Raw genomic sequence first — 20,905 nt, forward strand, 5'->3', positions numbered from 1 at the left:
CCGGAAAAGTCTAGTTAGGAATCAGCTAGATGCCATTTAGAGGCTAGGTGATGGGCTCTCATTAGGGAAGCGCTTAAGATCAATGAGGAATTAAAGGAAGGTTCTTCCTGACTGAAGCCTAAGAAGCAAGGCAGAGATGAGGTAGATGACTTCAGTGGGCCTCCTGGACCACTGGGAGAAGCTTAGATTTTTCTTTATTTTATTTTATTTCGATTTTATATTTATATTCTCTTTATATTTTTTATATTTGTTTTATTTTATTAAGATTTTATATTCTTGAGCAATTTTAAGGTCACAGCAAAATTGAGTACCCTTCTGGGTACAGAGATTTCTCATATACCCCTAACCCATACAAATGCATAGCATCTCCTGTTATGTACCACAGTGGAACATTTGTTAAGGTTGATGAACCTACATTGACACATTATCATCCTGAGTCTATAGTGTATATTAGAGTTCACCCTTGGTGTTGCACATTCTGTGGGTTTGGACAGATATATAATGACATGTATCCATCATTACGGTATCATACAGAGTATTTCCCTGCCCAAAACTTCTTGGCAGGACTTTGGATCTTTCCCCCAAATAGGAGTAACCACTGCAAGCCTTCAAGTCTCAGCCAGAAGGTCTTAGTAGTTCAATCTCCATTTCTTGTTCCAAACAGGTAAAATGATAGAAGACTACTGGGGAGTTTCAAGAAAGATTCTTGGAGATCTGAAATTCTTGGAGAGTCTTAAGACATATGACAAAGACAACATCCCCCCAGTGATCATGAAGCGGATCCGGGAAAGATTTATCGATCACCCAGACTTCCAGCCAGCTGTCATTAAAAATGTGTCATCTGCCTGTGAAGGTCTGTGCAAATGGGTGAGGGCCATGGAGGTGTACGATCGTGTGGCCAAAGTGGTGGCTCCCAAACGGGAGCGGCTGAGGGAGGCCGAGGGGAAGCTAGGCACCCAGATGAAGAAACTGAACCAGAAGCGAGCAGAACTGAAGCTGGTGGAAGACCGCCTCCAGGCCCTGAACGACGACTTCGAAGACATGAATACCAAGAAAAAGACGCTGGAGGAAAACATTGAAATCTGCTCCCAAAAGCTGATCAGGGCAGAAAAGCTGATCAGTGGTCTTGGCGGAGAGAAGGACAGATGGACAGAAGCCGCCCAGCAGCTGGAGACCCGGTATATTGATCTGACAGGAGATGTGCTGTTATCCTCAGGGACTGTGGCTTACCTTGGGGCCTTTACTGTGGATTATCGGGCACGGTGCCAGAAGCAGTGGTTGGCCCAGTGTAAAGAAAAGGTCATCCCCAGCTCCAGTGACTTCAGTCTCAGCAACACGTTAGGAGATCCTGTAAAAATCCGTGCCTGGCAGATCGCTGGGCTACCCGTTGACTCTTTCTCCATCGACAATGGCATCATTGTGTCCAATTCCAGACGCTGGGCCTTAATGATCGACCCTCAGGGGCAGGCCAATAAATGGATCAAGAACATGGAGAAAACAAATAAGCTGTCCATCATCAAATTCTCAGATGCCACCTATGTGAGGACGCTGGAAAACGCTCTGCAGCTTGGCACCCCCGTCCTACTAGAAAATGTTGGAGAGGAGCTGGACGCCTTTATTGAACCCATCTTGCTCAAGTCCACGTTCAGGCAGCAAGGGGTTGAGTACATGAGGCTGGGTGAAAACATCATCGAATACTCCAGAGATTTTAAGTTATACATCACAACCCGTTTGAGGAACCCACATTACCTCCCTGAAGTTGCCGTGAAAGTCTGCCTCCTCAACTTCATGATCACACCCCTAGGCCTCCAAGATCAGCTCCTTGGCATCGTGGCCGCCAAGGAGAAGCCAGAACTGGAAGAGAAGAAGAATGAGTTGATTGTGGAAAGTGCCAAGAACAAGAAGCAGCTAAAAGAAATCGAAGATAAGATCTTAGAGGTCCTCTCCCTGTCTGAGGGCAACATCCTCGAGGATGAGACCGCCATCAAAATTTTGTCCTCCTCCAAACTGCTGTCTGAAGAGATCTCTGAGAAACAGGAAATTGCTTCAGTAACGGAAACACAGATCGATGAGACTCGGATGGGCTACAAGCCAGTGGCTGTCCACTCTGCCACCATCTTCTTCTGTATCTCCGACCTGGCCAACATCGAGCCCATGTACCAGTACTCCCTGACCTGGTTTATAAACCTCTATGTGCATTCCCTGGCAGAAAGCAGTAAGAGCGAAGAACTGAACCTTCGAATTGAGTACATCATCGGACATTTTACCCTCAGCATCTACAACAACGTCTGCCGCTCTCTGTTTGAGAAGGACAAGCTCCTTTTTTCCCTCCTCCTGACCATCGGCCTCATGAAAGAGAGAAAGCAAATTAACGAGGAGGTTTGGTATTTCCTTCTAACTGGAGGAGTCGCCCTGGACAACCCCTTCCCCAACCCAGCTCCTGAATGGCTGTCTGAGAAGGCATGGGCGGAAGTGGTTCGTGCGTCGGCGTTGCCGAGAATGAAGGGCCTGAAGGAACATTTAGAACAAAACCCTGAGGCATGGAGGCTCATCTATGACTCCACTTTGCCCCACGAGGAGAATTTCCCTGGAAATTGGAAGTTCCTTAAGGGATTGGAGAGGATGGTGATCCTACGATGTTTGCGGCCTGATAAAATCATTCCAGCCATTCGGGAGTTCATTGCTGAACACATGGGTGACGTGTACATCGAAGCCCCTACATTTGATCTCCAGGGGTCCTACAACGATTCCAGTTGTTGTGTCCCATTGATCTTTGTGTTGTCTCCGGGTGCAGACCCAATGGCAGGTAAGGGCAGAATGTTGTATAAAGGATATAAATGGCCCAGAATGCATGGTCAGGTAACAATATGTTTGTCCCTTATAGCAGAAATATAGCAGAAATCTCAAACTCAGATGCTTTGAAAGCCAGACCATTAACAGGCTCATGTGCGGCTGGAAGGAGCCACTGAAGATTTCTCCGCCCCACCCCCACCCCACCCTCACAAAGGAAGCAGCAGCTGCTCGGCTCCCAGGATGGCCAGATCATCTGATTTTTCAAGAGAAATCAGAAATATGGAAATCACCCATTTTTACATCTTAATAACTCATTCACATTTTTTCCTAAAAATTGTGGGGACCAGACCGGGTCTAGTTTTAAGCCTGCTGGCTATGAGTTTATCATCTTTGTCTTAAACCATTTTCTCTGACTATTGCTTCTCCCAGTTAGGCTTTTCTTTTGATTTTTAAAGTAAATTATTTTGGATAATTAATACTGTGCATAACTTTGTATAGTTTAGAGAAAAAGAGAAAAAAAAAAGCATTGCAGAAAAGCATAGAACTGTGGCTCAACCGGTGCCATTTTCTCCCCTCAAGGGACATTTGGCAAAGTGGGGAAACTTTTTTTGTCACAACTAGAGGGTGCTACTACAGTCTGGTAGATTGAAGCTGAGGATGCTGCTAACTGTCTACCCACACAGGACATCCCACACAACAAAGGATTATCCCCCAATGGCCCCCGGTGTTAGTAGTGCTGAGGTTGAGAAACCATCGTGCAGAGTGAAAGGTACATCTTCCTTCCAGAAGCAACCATTATTACCAGTTTGCATATCTTTCCAGAAACCAATTATTGCATATGAACAGGTATGAGTTGTTGACAGGAATAGATTCGTTTTCTGTTCTGTTGGGTCTCAAAGCTTTAGTTCTGTCTCTTGCTAAATGAAGAAAGAGGACCAGAAATGCAAATGACAAAGCTTGCCATTCTGCTGTGGAAGCTGGGGAGTTTGACTCCTGTCCCGACCCAGATCCCCCTGGGTCAGCACCCCGGCCCCACAGGGGAAGTGAGAGGAGCGAGCTGAAATGAGCTGGTACCCTCTCCCCTTTTTCATACCACCATGCAATTGTCAAAGATCAATTCATGGCCCCTCTCTAGTAGCTTTGTTTTTTCCCGTGTCCCTCACGTGACAGATTTAAACAAGAGAAATGAGGGGAAACCAGGAAAGGTAAAGAAGACAAATGGAAGAAAGGTCAGGGTATGTTCTGTAAAATGTTGACAAGCCGGTCACCTCCAAAGCCTTATGTTGCATATTCCTGTCTGTCTGTGCTAGAGGCCTGATCAGATTCAGCTTGGATAACTTCCCAGGAGACCTTGTGGCTACCGTGTCTCTCACAGTCCCTCACACTAGGAAGCACCTGCTATCTGGTTGTCTTTCCTTTCCTGACTGAGATTGATCAGGGGACTCAGGCATTGTCAGTGCGATCCGCTTCCCCATTGCACTTCCCTTGTAAGGCTCCCCGTCGGGCTCACACATACTGTGATGATGGCTCTTTTTTTTTTTTTTTTTTTTTTAAGATTTTACTTATTTATTTGAAAGAGATCACAAGTAGGCAGAGAGGCAGGTGGCCGGGGGGCGGGGAGCAGGCTCCCTACTGAGCAGAGAGCCTGATGTGGGGCTTGATCCCAAGACCCGGGGATCTTGACGTGAGCCGAAGGCAGAGGCTTTAACCCACTGAACCACCCAGGTGCCCCGTGATGATGGTTCTTTTTTATTTTTTTTTAAGATTTTATTTATTTATTTGACAGACAGAAATCACAGGTAGGCAGAGAAGCAGACAGACAAGAGAGAGGGAAGCAGACTCCCTGCCGAGCAGAGAGCCCGATGCGGGGCTCTATCTCAGGACCCCAAGATCATGACCTGAGCCAAAGGCAGAGGCTTTAACCCACTGAGCCACCCAGGCACCCCGTGATGATGGTTCTTAATCTTGGCTGCTCACGGGCATCACTTGGGAGGGCTTTAAGAAAAAGCTCCAGGTGCAGGCCATGCCCGCAACCAATTAAATTAAAATCTTTGTGAATGAGGTCCAGGCATTGTGCTTTATAAGCTTTGCGTGTGATTTCAGTATGTTTTGGAAACAACTGACCTGATGATTTTTAGCAGCCTTAACAAAATCGTTCCCCAGATCCCTTATTTCATTAGGGGCTGAAAAACGGTATTTTAATTCTATCACTCCTTCCACACTTATTAGCTGGAACTCTCCTACTAAGAAGAATTTTTCGTGGTCAACTCTTTGGTTTTCTTGGTCTAAAGTTCAAAAAGGACCTGCAGAATAGACGGTTAGTTCATTCCCTTGATTTCTCAGCTTTCAGGTTAGTGAATTGGCGCCCTGGTCACCTGCAAAGTTATTTAAGCTGGTAAGATTTTCTTTGCATCATTGTGAACGTATAGATTTTTTTTTTTTTTATTTAGGAAATTTATTTATTTGAGAGAGAGAGAGGGACAGAGGGAGAGAAACACTCTGCTAAGGTCAGAGCCGGACGTGGGGCTTGATCCCACAGCACTGAAATCATGACCCAAGGCGAAATCAAGAGTTAGACGCTCAACTGACTGAGCCACCCTGGCACCTCATGAGCACATAATTTTGATGTAGTGGGTGTTTCAAACATGGCAGTGTTTTACTATTTATCAAGCTTCCTGATTCTCAAGTCATTTAGTCCCCTGCCTGTGGGGGCTTCTTCACGCCTAAAGTTCTCACATAATCTCAGTAGTTTTTTATAGCTTCCTTGTTGTATAGAGTTACCGTGTATGCCAGGCTGAGTTTGCATAAGCATTTCTCAAAGGACTCTTTCTTTTCTTTTCTTTTTTTTTTTTTTAAAGATTTTATTTATTTGACAGACAGAGCTCACAAGCAGGCAGAGAGAGGAAGGGAAGCAGGCTCCCTGCTGAGCAGAGAGCCCGATGCAGGGCTTGATCCCAGGACCCTAGGATCATGACCTGAGCCAAAGGTAGAGGCTTTAACCCACTGAGCCACCCAGGCGCCCCTCAAAGGACTCTTTCTGCAGAGGCCATAGCATTTGGAAACCAGTGTCTGGGTCCTACCAGATGCATCATTGATTGCAGACCTTACTGTTTACTAATTCTCTTTCTGGCTGTGCCTACCCTGTTCTTTTCTGGCTGTGCCTACCCTGTTCTTTTCATCAGTGCTTTAAGTTTTTATCTTCAGTGACAGTGCTTTCCATTTCCAGAAGTTTTATTCCAAATCCATGTATTTTTTTTTTCCCACAGAACTGGGAATTTTATTATGCTTTGTGGTCCTTCTTTAATGATTTTGTTAGCTGTGTTTCTTTCATGGTCTTTTTCGGAGATTATATTGATCTGCTAGGACTGCTATAACAACTACCAAAGACTCAGTGGTTTAAGCAAGAGAAATTTATTTTCTCCAAATTCTGGAGACTAAAAATCCCAAATCAACGTGTCAGCAGGGCTAGTTCCTTCTGAGACCTCTTTTGTTGGCTTGTCTGTGGCCTGCTTCTCCCTGCGTCTTTATATTAAGGTTTTCTCTCTGAGTGTATCTATGTCCCAGTCTTCTCTCTTAAAAGGACACCAGTCTTATTGGATTAGGACCTGACATAATGACCTCATTTTAACTTAATTATCCCTTTCAAAACCCATCTCCAAATACAGCCACATTCTGAGGTCCTAGGACCACTTAACTGACTGAGCCACCCAGGCACCCCTCTTTTTTTTTTTTTTTAAGAGAACAAATTGGAATGCCGGTGTGGCTCAGACAGTTAAGCATCTGCCTTAGGTCATGATCCCAGGGTCCTGGCATCAAGCCCCACATCGGGCTTCTTGCACAAGGGGTAGTCTCCTTCTTCCTCTGCCTGCTGCTCCCTGTTTGTGCACTTTCTCTCTCTATCAATTAAATAAATAAAATCTTTACAAAAAAGAATAAAGATAACAAATCTACACCTTTATTGACTTTTCAGTCAGTTTAAATCCTTAAGGGGTATAGCATCACCCAATGCTGTGGCCAATGGCTTAACAGGAAAGTTGCTTTGGATTTGGGCACAAGCTATACCACTGTTTGCATAAGCACGGGTTACTTCTCCTCACATTACTCTATTTTTGTTCGGTTTGCCACCAGGAGTCACTATGTTGTTCTTAGCTTCATACACATAAGCACGCCTCTTGCCTAGACAGAATTCAGTTTCATATTGAGCATAAAAACCTCCAATTTTAAGAAGAGCCGTCTGGTCTCTCAGGTTCCAAAGAAAAATGGTCTTGGACCACAGCCTTCCAGATGCATTTGTCGATTTGGGAGTCCTGTTCCCAGCAGACTCCACGGGCTCCAACGTGGCAGAAAGAGTATCATTGCCATTTTCCAAACAACATTTGCTCACTTCATGTCTCTGGGTCACCTTTGGGTAATTCTTTACCATATTTCAAACTTTTCCTTACTACTATATTTGTCATAGTGATCTGTGATCAGTGATTACAACTTACCGAAAGCTCACATGATGGTTAGTATATTTTGGAAATAAAATATTATAAAGTTAAGGTAAAATGCATTGTTTTTGAGACATAATGCTATTGCACCCTTAATGGATAACACTATGTATCATACATAACATTTTTTTTAAATTTTTATTTATTTATTCGACAGAGAGAGGTCACAAGTAGGCAGAGAGGCAGGCAGAGAAAGAGAAAGAGAGGAGGAAGCAGGCTCCTTGCTGAGCAGACAGCCCGATGCAGGACTCGATCCCAGGACCCTGAGATCATGACCTGAGCCGAAGGCAGTGGCTTAACGTGGGTTAAGCCACCCAGGTGCCCCATCATATACATAACTTTTATATGCACTGGGAATCTAAAAAAAAAATCATTTGTTCGCTTTATTACAATATTCACTTTATTGTGGTGGTTTGGAACCAAACCCTCAGTATCTATGAGGTATGCCTGTATTGGTGTGCAAAAGATCTAAATGAAAGAAGCAAATGTATTTTTCTACAATTCTCATAAGTATAATCATATATATGCATTCATTTAAATGTATAAAATATCTCTGAAAAGATTCACAAAGAGCTAGTAACATTGGCTGCTTCTGAGGAAGAGAGAAGTGAAAAAGACTTACTTGAAATTTCACTATAAAAACACCTATTTTTCTAGTAAAATACATTAGTAACGACCCAGTTTCTAGTTCTTTGGTTGTGTGCTCACCTCCCTAGTTTTGACTTCTCTCTTCATTTTTGGCACCTGGGAATTTCTCTTTATTTCAGACTCTGAATTTTTTTCCGATATCTGTAATTTTTTTAAAAATCGAGACTGTCTATGTATTCAGAACAAAAGAGGAATGAACAGTAGCTTTGTTTACCCTCTTACCCAAAGTCCAAAACTTCCACATTGAGAGACTTTTTTTTTTGTAGTCAACAGGAGCCAGTTAGTTTCTTTTCATGTCCAGAATTTTTTTTTAAAGATTTTATTTATTTATTTGACAGAGATCACAAGTAGGCAGAGAGGCAGGCAGAGAGAGAGGAGGAAGCAGGCTCCCCGCTGAGCAGAGAGCCCGATGTGGGGCTCGATCCCAGGACCCTGAGATCATGACATGAGCCGAAGGCAGAGGCTTTAACCCACTGAGCCACCCAGGTGCCCCTCCATGTCCAGAATTTTGATGCAACCCTTTTTTCTGCATTGTTGTTGTTAATATGGTCTTAGTTGGCCTGCCCTTTTTCAAAAGCCCCCTTTTCTTCCTGGTTGCAGGCCTGCTGAAGTTTGCTGACGATCTTGGCATGGGAGGTGCAAGAACACAGACCATCTCCCTTGGCCAAGGCCAAGGCTCCATTGCTACCAAAATGATCAACACTGCCATCAAAGATGGGACCTGGGTGGTGTTACAGAACTGCCACCTGGCCACGAGCTGGATGCCCATGCTAGAGAAAATCTGCGAGGAGGTGATTGTTCCTGAAAGCACCAACATCAGATTCAGGTGAGGTGTCCTCCCCACCCAGGCCCCATGGCCTGTTTCTTGAGCTGCAGACGTCATGCTGGTGGCTGGGCATATGAAGGTGAACACAGTTCTGCTTTTAAGAAGCTCTTAGTCTAGCGGAAGACAGACCACAGATGAGTGATGTTGACACCATACACTACCTACCGGACTTGTTAGCACAAGAGCCATGGAGCACAGAAAAGGGAAGGGAAAGTTGGGGAATGCCTGGAGGCCTGACAGTTGCCTGGGGTTTTGAAAAATGAATAGGAGTTTACTAGGAAGGACACTGTAGGCAGAAGGGACAGCATCTGTAAAAGCAAAAATGTGTATGAAGGTAACACTGAGATATTATTCTGTGACTATGGGGTATAGTGAGACATTGTTGGGGGATGTATTATGAGATGTGCCTGGGAAGGTAGATTCAATGTCAGCAAATCTGATTTTTAAAATATGTGGGGTTTTTTTTAACCTGGAGTGTGGGCGCAATTGTCCAGGCTGCTCTATCCTATATTTCTTGGGCTCTGTAGAATTTTATCAATATTGGAAACAGCTACTTGTTTTTTCTGAACTTTAACCCCAGCAACACTGGGCCTTGGTTTTTGCATATACAGAAGGATGAGGTAAACCAGACTTCAAAGCCATTTCCAACTCAAATGTTCTCTTACTCCAGGCCAAGGGTCAGCAAACAATGGCATATGAATGAAATATTGCCTGCTACCTGTTTTTGTGTATCTTGTAAACTAAGTAGAGTTTTATATATTTTTAGATGGTAGGGGAAAAAAATTGGAAAAAGAATAATATTTCAGGACACATGAACATTGAATGAAATTCAAATTTCAGTGTCCACAAATAAAGTTTTATTGAAACACAGCTATGCTCATTCATATACTGTCTGTGACTGCTTTCACATTACAAGTCATTGTAACCAAAACCACATGGCCTGCAGAGCCTACAATATTTACTCTTTGATCTTTTATAGGAAAAGTTTGCCAACTCCTGTTCTAGGCCACAAAACTTGCTAGTAATTTTCATCTTAGTCATGTCTGCCCGAAAACAGGAAGGTGTTTGGTGTTTATTTACAAAGCCAGATTAGGCCATAGCTTATTGTATTCATGAAAGGCTCATATAAAATTCATGGAAGATTTTGAGGGCAATCCATCAGTTTCAGGAATTCTACCTGGTTCAGGATGATGAGTTGACTAACTACCATCAATGACACACTCAATGAACAAAAATTATTCATGTTGATATTAAGTTCTTCTATATTACAGTCCTAACCCAAAAGTTGTTTCCTCAGGTGCCTACAGGAGGCAGGAATATAACATACCTGAGCGGAGAGGACAGGCACAAGAAGTCTTGCAGTTCCCACAGTACTCTAGCAATCACCACGGGCTGTCATCCTTGCTATCAGACATCAATGGAGAGATGTGGGGATTGCGGTGAACTAGAAGCCTATGCCCTTTAAAGATTTTATTTATTTATTTGACAGAGAGAGATCACAAGTAGGCAGAGAGGCACGCAGAGAGAGAGGAGGAAGCAGGCTCCCCACCCAGCAGAGAGCCCGATGCGGGGCTCAATCCCAGGACCCTGAGATCATGACCTGAGCTGAAGGTGGAGGCTTAACCCCCTATGCCACCCAGGCGCCCAGAAGCCCATGCCCTTTAGAGAAGTGACTGCCTAATACCTAGCGACTGATGCCATACAGGAAGGCGTGCCCCTTGTGATCAGATTTTCTAACATTTTCAAGGGAAGGTGGAAATCTAGAATTTAAAAAAAAAAATAACCCTCGATTTTTACAAGTTGGCAGCTACTTCAAAACTATGCTTTAACATTGCATTGATTTGCCTGGTATGAATGAAACACCACATAACTGCCTCCTGACGTAATGCCTCAGGCCATGTGTTTATGGCCTCTTCCCTCCCTTCCTGGCCACTCCTGGGGTTCCAGGGATAGTATCTGGCCATCATAGATGCTCAGGTAGTCTAGCAAGAAGGGAATGTGGCATGGCATTTAAGAGAGGGCCTTTGGAGTTGCATCCCATGTCAGTTGCTTCTAGGTATTGTATCCTTGAAAAACCCACATGACCTGTGCGTGCCTCCATTTCTTCAGTGGTACAGGGGATAGCTAATCCCTTCACACAGGGTGGCTGTATGAGGGTTGAAATGAAGGAAAGACACATATTAAATTTTTAGCATGGGGTCTGACATCTAGTAGTGCTTAATACACGGGGGCTATTGGTTTTTGTTACTGTTTTTCAGTATAACTTCTTGTATTGCTCTACCTGCTTAGGTCTGTTTTTCTTGCAGACTCTGGTTAACCAGCTATCCAACAGAGAAATTTCCAGTCAGCATCCTCCAAAATGGGATCAAAATGACCAACGAGCCCCCCAAAGGGCTCCGGGCCAACCTTTTGCGCTCTTACCTCAATGACCCCATCTCGGACCCCGTGTTCTTCCAAAGCTGCACAAAGGCAGTCATGTGGCAAAAGCTGTTGTTCGGCCTTTGTTTCTTCCATGCCATTGTTCAAGAGAGGAGAAACTTCGGACCCCTAGGTAAGAGGTGACAGTGCCCCTGGGCTGCTGGGGCACAGATCACAGGTGTATGTTCAAGTTCATACTCAGGGTTGCCAGTAAAATGCTGTATAAGTACATACCACAGACTATTGGGGACATACTTAGAATAAGCATGATTTGTTTATCTGAAATTAAACTTTCGTGGACTGTCCCGTACTTTTATTTAATAAATCCAGCAGCCCCTACATAGACCAGGTCACTATCAATGTCAGGGAAAGAGCTGATGCTCCAGAATCAGAGGGCTCCTAATTACCAAAGTAATAGGTTGTTGAGAAGATGGGAGGCCTTTCCCTTTGATGGGCATTTGCCTATCTTAGGCACAATAGCCACTTTCCAGGAAGTTGTCTGCAGCTAGTTTATGACATTGTAAGTAGTTCTCTACACATGTGCTTAAGAATGAGAGAAATACAGCCGGGACATTTGTGCTTCCTCTTGAAAAAATAAAAACAAATTTCATTAGTAATGTAACCTCTCCATGGCCTAACTTAATTTAATACTTTATATTAACTTAACACTCCTGTTAGAGCAGAACATCAAACTGCTAAATGCAGATTTGACATCTACATGGTTTTAAGGTTGGGCTGATTCTGATTTTGTTCAAAAGCCTTGAAATGTATTTTCAGCTGTTGTTTTGGGTTAGATAAGGAGGCAAACTGTCCTCTTAGTGATTCTCTCTGAGCATCTTCTTTCCTTCTACCATCCTGACCCTTCCACAGAGGGGTGCAGGGACGAGACAGTTTGGGGGGGGGGGACACTCCCCCTGCATCTGCGTTTCATACATCATGTTCCCTCACCACTGTTTTCCCACCTACATCAGATTTCCAAAAATCCATGTAACAGTTTGGCTTGCAACCAACTGGCCAGTTGTGTTTTCTGTGCCAGACCACGAATTTTATTATTTTGCTACATTTCTTTATTTGAATGTAAATGTTTGGGAGGAAATTAAAGGTCTCTGTTGAGCACAGATCCGACTGTACCCTGCTGTCTCCCACCATGCCCGGCTGGTTCATGCATTTGTGCCCCTTTCCCAGACCCACTGGGCATTTATCACGATACCCTTGAAAATACAAGCGGTAGTTTCTTCAAGGCCGGCCATCCCATTTTCCCATGAGCACAATGAGGGGAATTCGCAAAGCTGACTTCGTTCTGTTGCCTAATCACAGATACTGCTGTCTGGCTATGCTTTAGTGTTATTTTTGGAACTCGGTGCGTTACCACAGTATTCCAGCCAGGGAGAGTCATTCTCATTCCACAGATCCCACGATATTAACATCTACCTTAACAAATGGGGAGATCCATAAGGAAATTGATTTTAGAATGGATGTTTTCTCAGGCAGAATGGCTCCCACGTTGGCAGTAAATGTCAGAGCTAATAGTTGGCCTGGTGCTTGATCTTCATGGGGCTGAAAGAGGCTCCTGATCTGTAATGACGCTTAACTGTACATCTCGATGTCGGAATGGAAATTATGAGCTCTCGGCACTAAAGCCTCCGATTCTTCCGTGCTTTGTGCAGGATGGAATATTCCTTATGAGTTCAACGAGTCTGACCTGAGGATCAGTATGCGGCAGATCCAGATGTTTCTGAATGACTACAAGGAGGTGCCGTTTGAGGCTCTAACTTACCTGACAGGTACTTATGGGAGGAGGCTTTGCAATTACAAATCTCCAGTGTCGTACTCCACCCTTCTGCTCTTCTGATCCCATCTCTATCCATTTATTTGCTCACTCATTCAGTCAGTCAACAAACATGGAGCTCTTACTAATGCTGGTCACCATACCAGATGTTACAAAAAACTAAGATACAATTCCTACCTTCAAGTGGTTCACAATCTGTAAAGTAAAAAATATATATAAAGAAGGGTACCTGGGTGGCTCCGTCGGTTGGGTGTCTCTCTGCCTCCGGCTCAGGTCATGATCTTGGGGTCCTGGAATCAAGCCTCACAGAGGGCCCTCTGCTTAGCAGGGGGTCTGTTTCTCCCCCTCCTTCTGCCCCTCCCTGCACTCGGGCTCTCTCTGTTTCTCTCTCTCTCTCTCTCTCTCAAGTAAATGGATAAAAATCTTTTTTAAAAAATGCTTTTAAAAAGAAATAAAAGACAATACAGTGATAAGCTCAACAAGAGAAATATTTATAAAGTAGAAAAGTAACACAATGATTAAATCTCAGGGAGGGGGTAGGGGATGATCATGGATAACTTCATGAAGGCATAAAGGATGAGTTTTGAGAGATGAATGAGTTCATAAGGGGCAGAAGATGGTAGGGTAGGCAGTGGGCAGGAAGAAGGAGAGTACTCCCAACAGAGGTGCCCTCCAGTGAAAAGGGCACTTGCTGTTTTGTATTAAAACAGTCTATCTGAGGGGCACCTGGGTGGCTCAGTGGATTAGGCCTCTGCCTTCGGCTCAGGTCATGATCTCAGGGTCCTGGGATCGAGCCCCACGCATCAGGCTCTCTGCTCAGCAGGGAGCCTGCTTCCTCCTCTCTCTCTGCCTGCCTCTCTGCCTACTTGTGATCTCTCTCTATGTCAAATGAATAAATAAAAACTTTAAAAACAAAACAAGGGACGCCTGGGTGGCTCAGTTGGTTAAGCGGCTGCCTTCGGCTCAGGTCATGATCCCAGCGTCCTGGGATCGAGTTCCACGTCGTGCTCCTTGCTCAGCAGGGAGTCTGCTTCTTTCTCTGCCTCTGCCTGCCTCTTTGTCTGCCTGTGCTCACTCTCTCTGACAAATAAATAAATAAAATCTTAAAAAAAAAAAAAAAAAAACAGTCTATCCGTGACCTTTTATTAGTCACCCAGTATAGACTAGTGCATACTATGGAAGAATGTAAATGTGCTTCCCTCAGGGAACAGATCACAGAACCCCAGAAACAGGAGATCAACTACAGACGGGCTAAGTGAGTGCGATCCCATGGCCAGAGGTCAAAATGCAGCTCAGCAGGAAACCCTGGGCATTTTCAAGATTACACACCGAGTTCCTTCCTCAGCTCCGTATGTTCAGGGGTTTGGCTGGATCCTTTCTCCAGGCATGAGGCAGGCGCTCCGTATACACAGTCGTCGCACCCAGTCTCCATAGCAACTTCTGAGCCTCACGTTAGTTACCCTGTTTTACACCTGACAAGACTGAGGCCTGAGGGCAGTGATTCTCAACCAAGGGCAGCTTTTCCCCCCAAGGGGACATTTGGCGACATCTGGAGACATTGTTGGCTGTCACCACTAAATAGGGGTACCACAGGGTAGAGGCCAGGGGAGCTGCTAACCATGCATCCGTGTTCTACAAAGCACAGAAAGCACACACCCCCACCAACATACACACACAGAACTACCCAGGGCAACATGTTCATAGTGCTAGGGCTGAGAAATCTTGCTTCACAGTAATCATCAAGTTCAGTTGTAAAAGGTCACACAGACCTTAACTCCGCACCCTGTCTCCTGAACAAAATCCCAAGTGACACACACAACCTAAAGGCAGTGGCTTTTAGACATTCTCTAAAGAACTGAGTCATGTTCCCAGCATTTCAGGCCATTCAGAGTCACATGCCAAGGCTCTTCTTCAGAAAGCAGAACGAATGTGTCCTTGCCCTGGGGTAAGGTCTTGGTATGGGACTGTCCGCAGCCCGTCAGACGACCCGCCCCCACCATGCCCACCAGCTTGAGCTTCCTCACTTTGCCCCTGTACCAGTCAGGGTGGACTAGTGAGGCTAAGATAATCAACAGTCCCCACATCTCAAGAGTGTAAGACACCAAAGGTCCATTTCTCACCCTCTTTACATGTCCATCGTGAATCGGCAAGGGTCTGTGTTCATTGTTATCTCTCAGGGGCACAGCTGGCAAAAGCTCCACCGACTCTTGATGCCATGTGTCAGGACACACGTGTGTGGCCACTGCCACAGGGATAGCACTGAAGAGCTCACGCCAGGAATCAAGTGCACACGAACACCTCTCGCACACCCTACCCCCTGCAAGGGACCCTACCACCTCTATGTGCCGCAGGAAAGAAAAAAAAAGAAAACAGATACAGATGATCATTAGAACTCTGTACTGACACTGATCAAAGAGACAGTAGTCTCTGAGTAGTCTCATCTTTTGGATAGTGGTTATCAAATTAGATTGCCCAAAGTCAATACATTCTTAATCTGATACCCCCAGCCCTTGAGCAGAGAGTAGAGACCTTAGAAAAGATAAAACACATCCTGGGGCCTGTGGGAACTTACGCTTTTGTTACCAGAATAGACACATAAGTAGCTATAAAGAAAAGCACCTTCCTTTTTTATTTTTTTTTAAGATTTTATTTATTCATTTGACAGAGGGATAGAGAGAGCACAAGCAGGCATTGGGGGGCAGAGGTGTGCACAGGCAGAGGGAGAGGGAGAAGTAGGCTTCCTGCTGAGCAGGGAGCCCAATATGGGGCTTGATCCCAGGACCCTGGGATCATGACCCGAGCTGAAGGCAGACACCCATCGAACTGAGCCACACAGGGGACCCAAGAGGTGACCTTCCTAAACAAACATAAAACCCAAAGCCTTCAGGAAATTTCACTGATAAGGAAGTGCCCCATGACTCTGTGCCTGAGATAAACCTTCAGTTGGGTTCCCTCTTGGGAGCCTTCAGCTCTGCCACGCTGACTTCAGTGAGGGAAAAACCACTGTCTCTTTAATGTCATATTTTGATTATTGTATCTAATATAGTGCTATCAAAAACTTGTTTATAGGGGCACCTGGGTGGCTCAGTGGGTTAAAAATTTGTTTATAGCCAGGATAAGCTGTAATGTTCAAACTGATCTTTGAAAAGTCCTTGGAAAAGTCCACAGGTAAAATAGCTTCTGCCAGGGCTCAAATGACTCAAGAAGTATGAGCTTCCCTTTAGACCTTTACTTCTCCCCTAATGAACCATCCAGGTCCTCCTCCCAGACATTTAGACACTTCCCAAACCAAGAGAAGTCGAGGCGTCTGGCCCCAAACTTGGGCCGTACTTCCTGTTTCCTGTCTGTAGACCTGCGTCTTCCTGGAATGGTTGGAATTGGAAATGAGCCCGTCTGTCACACACACTATATACACAGATGTGTTTCCTCCCTGTAGACTAGCGTGTTGTCCATAACTACGAAATGCCAGGTGGCACCCACAGACTGTGGAATCTGGACCAGCTAGAAAACGTGTCATGGGGTTACTAAGAAGGATTTGATGTGGCTTCCAAAGAATTACCCAATTCTTTTTGTAGAAATCTGAGTGTAGAAACCTGAGTCTCAGCGAATGATATTAATGAAGTGGGTGGAGTATCCCAAAGCAGGATGTATGGGATAATCTCAATTTTCTAATATATATATGTATTTGTAATAGCTATAATAACTTGAATGCTTTCTTTGTGCTAAGCATTGTACTAAATGTTTTATAAGCTTTATTAACCACAACCTTATAAAAATGGATACTGCAATTATCTCTGCTTCTTGATGGATGAGAAATTGCTGGAATTGGAACCCAGGACTGTCTCATGCCAGAGTGCTTGCCCTGAACCACCTTTCTGTAATGCCTTTCACGTACGTATACACACATACACGCACACGTGAAGAAGAGACCTAAATGTTCGTAGTTACCTCTGGTGGAATTATTGGTGATTGTGTTGTTTTTCTCTCCGTTTATTTCTGCTTCCTGATTTTTCCTATGGTTAATGTGTACTATTTTTGTAGCAAACATCATACCAAAAAGACCTGGTGGTCATCCCAAGGTGAGCATTGGTTTCAGCAACCCTGTTTCTCAGCAGAGCTCCTTGGCTGGAAGAATCCTGTTTTAGGTTAATGACCAAGTTCATTATGACCTTCCTGGGCTCATCTTCTTCCTGTTGGTTGTCCCCAGGGGAATGTAATTACGGAGGCAGAGTGACTGATGACAAAGACAGGCGTCTCCTGCTGTCCCTTCTGTCCACGTTCTACTGTAAGGAAATTGAGGAGGATCATTACTGTCTCGCTCCTGGAGACATTTACCATGTCCCTCCTCATGGTCCCTACCAGGTGAGGGGCTCGGCAATCCCCATGTGGCTAGGGGCTGCGGTGTAAGCAAGGAGGGCCCAGAGATAGCCTTGGGCTTTCTGACTTAGGTCCATAAGCTATTTTCAATATTCCAAAAAGCCTCTAAGAGAGCCATTATTACTGTTTAATGAAAACTGGGCATTTGATAGATAAGGTCCTTTCAGAATGTGGGGTCCCTCTTGGGAGTTTAAGGGGAAGGGTGGCTAAGATGAGGGTTTAGCAGTAAATAGGCTGGAAACTGGTACTTGAAAACAAAGGTTCCAAAGGTAGTCAAAGGAGAAGGACAGAAAAACTGGAAGGAAGAATGAGAACAGGAAGAATAGAACGGAATTCTTTTACTGAATACCTGTTATATGCCAAGGCCCATTCCTCTGTAACCTCACTTCTCTTCCCATTTACAAATAAGGAAACTGGGGTCAAGTTTACACAATTCGTTTACAGTGGAGCCCGGATCCAAATCCAGCTCTGTCTGAATGCAAAGCCAGAACTATGAGGAGGAAATAAGGAGAAGCTAAGGGTGGGAAGGGAGATACGCAGACCTCTGCCTTCATTTTCACTCCCCAGAAAACCGTCTGAGAAAGAAAGAGCTTGGTGTTTACCCTGTGTGTGTGTGTGTGGAGGGGGTGGTTGGTGTGTGGGTGGTGGGAAGGTGTGACCCGTGCTACGATTTGCTTGGGTTAGGTCCAGCCCATCCCTGAGTGATCTCTGGGACCCCAGGGAACCTGGGTTTGTGTCAATTGAAGATTTCCTTTCCAGTCCTATATCGACTATCTCAGGAATCTACCCATCACAGCCCACCCAGAAGTCTTTGGCCTCCATGAGAACGCTGACATCACCAAGGACAACCAGGAAACCAACCAGCTGTTTCAAGGGGTGTTGCTGACCCTCCCTAGGCAGTCAGGAGAGAGTGGCAAGTCCCCGCAGGTAACCAGGTGTGGGGCAGGAGACATAATTCTGTTTCCCAGGCAGTTTTCCACCTGGTGGTCACACAGGATTGTGGCTGATGACCAGGGAAGCAGAAGAGGGGAGGTCTGTCAGACCCCTGAGTGAGGACATGGGTTCTTGAGTCTTTCTGCTAAGAGTCCTCAGATACAGAGCTGCAAGAACACCAGTGTTTCCAGATACTCCTCATGGTTCGTTGCTATACCCATGTATCATCTGTACTCCATATATATAATATTTAAAACTAAATCTCTTTTGCTTAAAAACATTTCATTTAAAAGCTGCTCATCAGTGCCATAAATGGAAACCCAGTGTCATTTCCATTAAGTCATGACAGCCACAAAAAAGAAAATGAAAGCTAATGAAAGTTATTAGATTCCTTGCAGATGACGTTGCTGAGGCCCTGCTGGCTCCTTGTGGAAAGGGGAAGCGCATTTAATTAGCACTGGTCTGAGACTTTGTCCTTGAGAAGAATGAAAAGAGAAAGGTGGCTGAAACTCGGGAAGAGAGTGACTTTCTCATCATGTGATTCAACATGATTTGTTCCATGTCCTGGAGACACGTAGAATCAATCATTTTGGGTGCCTTTCCCAGTTAGTGCACACTTTATGAAGTGAAGATCGGGTCCACCATCCTCAGTCTACAGAAGGGGGTGAAACGAACCCAGTGCAAGGAAGACACCTGCTTCATAGCTTTCATAACTCAGGCGGAGCCAGACCCAGGACCACCATCTCCCGACGTTGCCACACCCTCCTCTTTCCTGTCTTTTCCTTCCCTTCTCCACCTTCTGAGCTAACCCATGTTCAAGCCCTCTCCCCGGTGGGTTTCTCTTGCTTTGGCTCATAGTGCCATAAGTGGTAACAGGTAGGAAGACCAAGCAGCCTGCTTGGTCTCAGGGATGAAAATCCCCCTCACAGGAGAGAGGAGAGGGAAGGAAGCGCATGTTCCACCGGCTGGCGGAGGTCTCTGCCTCTCTCACGGCCTGGTCCTACTGCTTGTTCTTCTAGGCCTGTCCCCTCTCCACTTGGCCAACTCCATTGCCCTGGACTATTCTCGCTCAGTCCTGAGGAATGGCCTATACCTCCCCAGGCGTCCTGTCCTGTCCCTGGCACTGAGCAAGAGTCCCATCTGTACTGTGAACTGGTTCTGAGACACTGGTTGAGGAAGCTGTGGGAGATGCTCTACTAGAGCTGACCTTAAAGACAGGAGCTGGCCGGGTTCCGTTCTGCCCGGAGGCTACCTGACAGAGGAGGAATCCCTGCCTAGCCCTCAGGCCCTTGCTTCAGGTGTGAAAAGAGGGCTCTCATTGCTCTGCTCTTTTGCTTTCTGGGCCAAGAGGTGATGCCTTCCCAAAGACCGGTAGAGAGGTAAGGGCCCTCCTTTCTGCCAGGCAGAGTTGGCTTCTGTGGGAGAATTCCCAGGAAGGTCATACAGACTGTGATTAAAAAGACCAGTGCCCATTGGTTCAGGTTTACCCACACAAAACCACAATGTACAGGCCTTGTTTCTCATTCACCTCTCTACTGTCTGTGCTTTAAGGAAGTGATTGAAGAGCTGGCCCAGGACATACTCTCCAAGCTTCCCAATGACTTTGACGTGGAAGTGGTTATGAAGTTGTACCCTGTGGTCTATGAGGAATCCATGAACACCGTCCTAAGGCAGGAGCTCATCAGATTCAACAGGTGGGCCAGATGGTCTTACTTGGATCCTAAGAACTTGAATCCTGGGAGTTGGAGTGTAGCGGTATGATCTAATGGGCAGTAACAGATGTGTACACTTGACAAGGGCTGCTGTGCAGAGGAGGTATTTGTCCTTCCCATAGGGAGGGCTATAAGTAGGACCATCCAAGCATGCGTTCACCTACTGTTAAATCATTTTTTCTATTCATTCTCACTCATTCATTCATATGACACCTGTAAAATCAGGTTAAAACCAATACCAAGCAGGCTAACAGTAAAAGTAACTGTTAGAACCACTTTTCTTAAGCCCTTGGTGCTCCAAGCACCATGCATGTGTAGTCTTTGGAATATGCACTACTATATGCATGCATATAGTAGTCTTTGGAATATGCACAGTTAGTAATCCCTCTGCCACCATTTTACAGATGAGAAAACTGAGACCTAGAAGGGTTAAGTACAAGGTCACATAGTCATTCAGTGACAGAACTGATTTTGAACCCAGGCTGTCTGATCCCAGAGCCCATGCACTTAGCCAGTATGTGAAATCAGTATGAACAGAGAAAGTGGTGGAGAGAAGTTTATCCCATTACTCCAACCACAGAGTTAGGGAAGGGTTGTTATGGGCTGGCCATGGGACTTAGGGTCTTGGGCCCTCCTCACTTCTCCAATTACTATATATAGCCTAGAGCCCAATAGATATCTTGATCTCACTTCTAGATAAAACTGAAGGCATTCTCAAAGACCATCTATGCCAAATGAGAAAACTCATCACTTCTGCCTTCAAGTCCAAGGTTCCTACTATTCCCAGTTCTTTATCTGTTAACTGTCTCCCTTTTGCCTCTTTGGTCATTGCTCAGTTTTAGGGACAGCCCTGACTCTGAAGGACTAGAGAACTGGAAGAATGTTATATAAAAATTCCTTGCCTTCCAGTCTTAGTATT

At 45.1% G+C, this 20,905-nt stretch overlaps 1 protein-coding gene across 4 annotated transcripts in view; it reads left to right on the forward strand.

The window, feature by feature from the left end:
- DNAH3 (dynein axonemal heavy chain 3) overlaps window positions 1–20,905 on the forward strand; it is a 176,096-nt gene that overhangs the window by 150,697 nt on the left and 4,494 nt on the right. For all 4 annotated transcript variants that reach the window (XM_082714819.1, XM_082714822.1, XM_082714821.1 and 1 more), the window contains 7 exons: window positions 665–2,806; window positions 8,532–8,757; window positions 11,064–11,308; window positions 12,843–12,959; window positions 17,172–17,326; window positions 18,101–18,268; window positions 19,826–19,968. In XM_082714819.1, coding sequence (XP_082570945.1) covers window positions 665–2,806; window positions 8,532–8,757; window positions 11,064–11,308; window positions 12,843–12,959; window positions 17,172–17,326; window positions 18,101–18,268; window positions 19,826–19,968 — 3,196 coding nt within the window. The remainder of the gene's footprint in view (window positions 1–664; window positions 2,807–8,531; window positions 8,758–11,063; window positions 11,309–12,842; window positions 12,960–17,171; window positions 17,327–18,100; window positions 18,269–19,825; window positions 19,969–20,905) is intronic.

Source organism: Mustela nivalis (genome assembly GCF_964662115.1).
Source record: "Mustela nivalis genome assembly, chromosome: 19".
In the NCBI taxonomy this organism is placed as follows: domain Eukaryota; kingdom Metazoa; phylum Chordata; class Mammalia; order Carnivora; family Mustelidae; genus Mustela; species Mustela nivalis.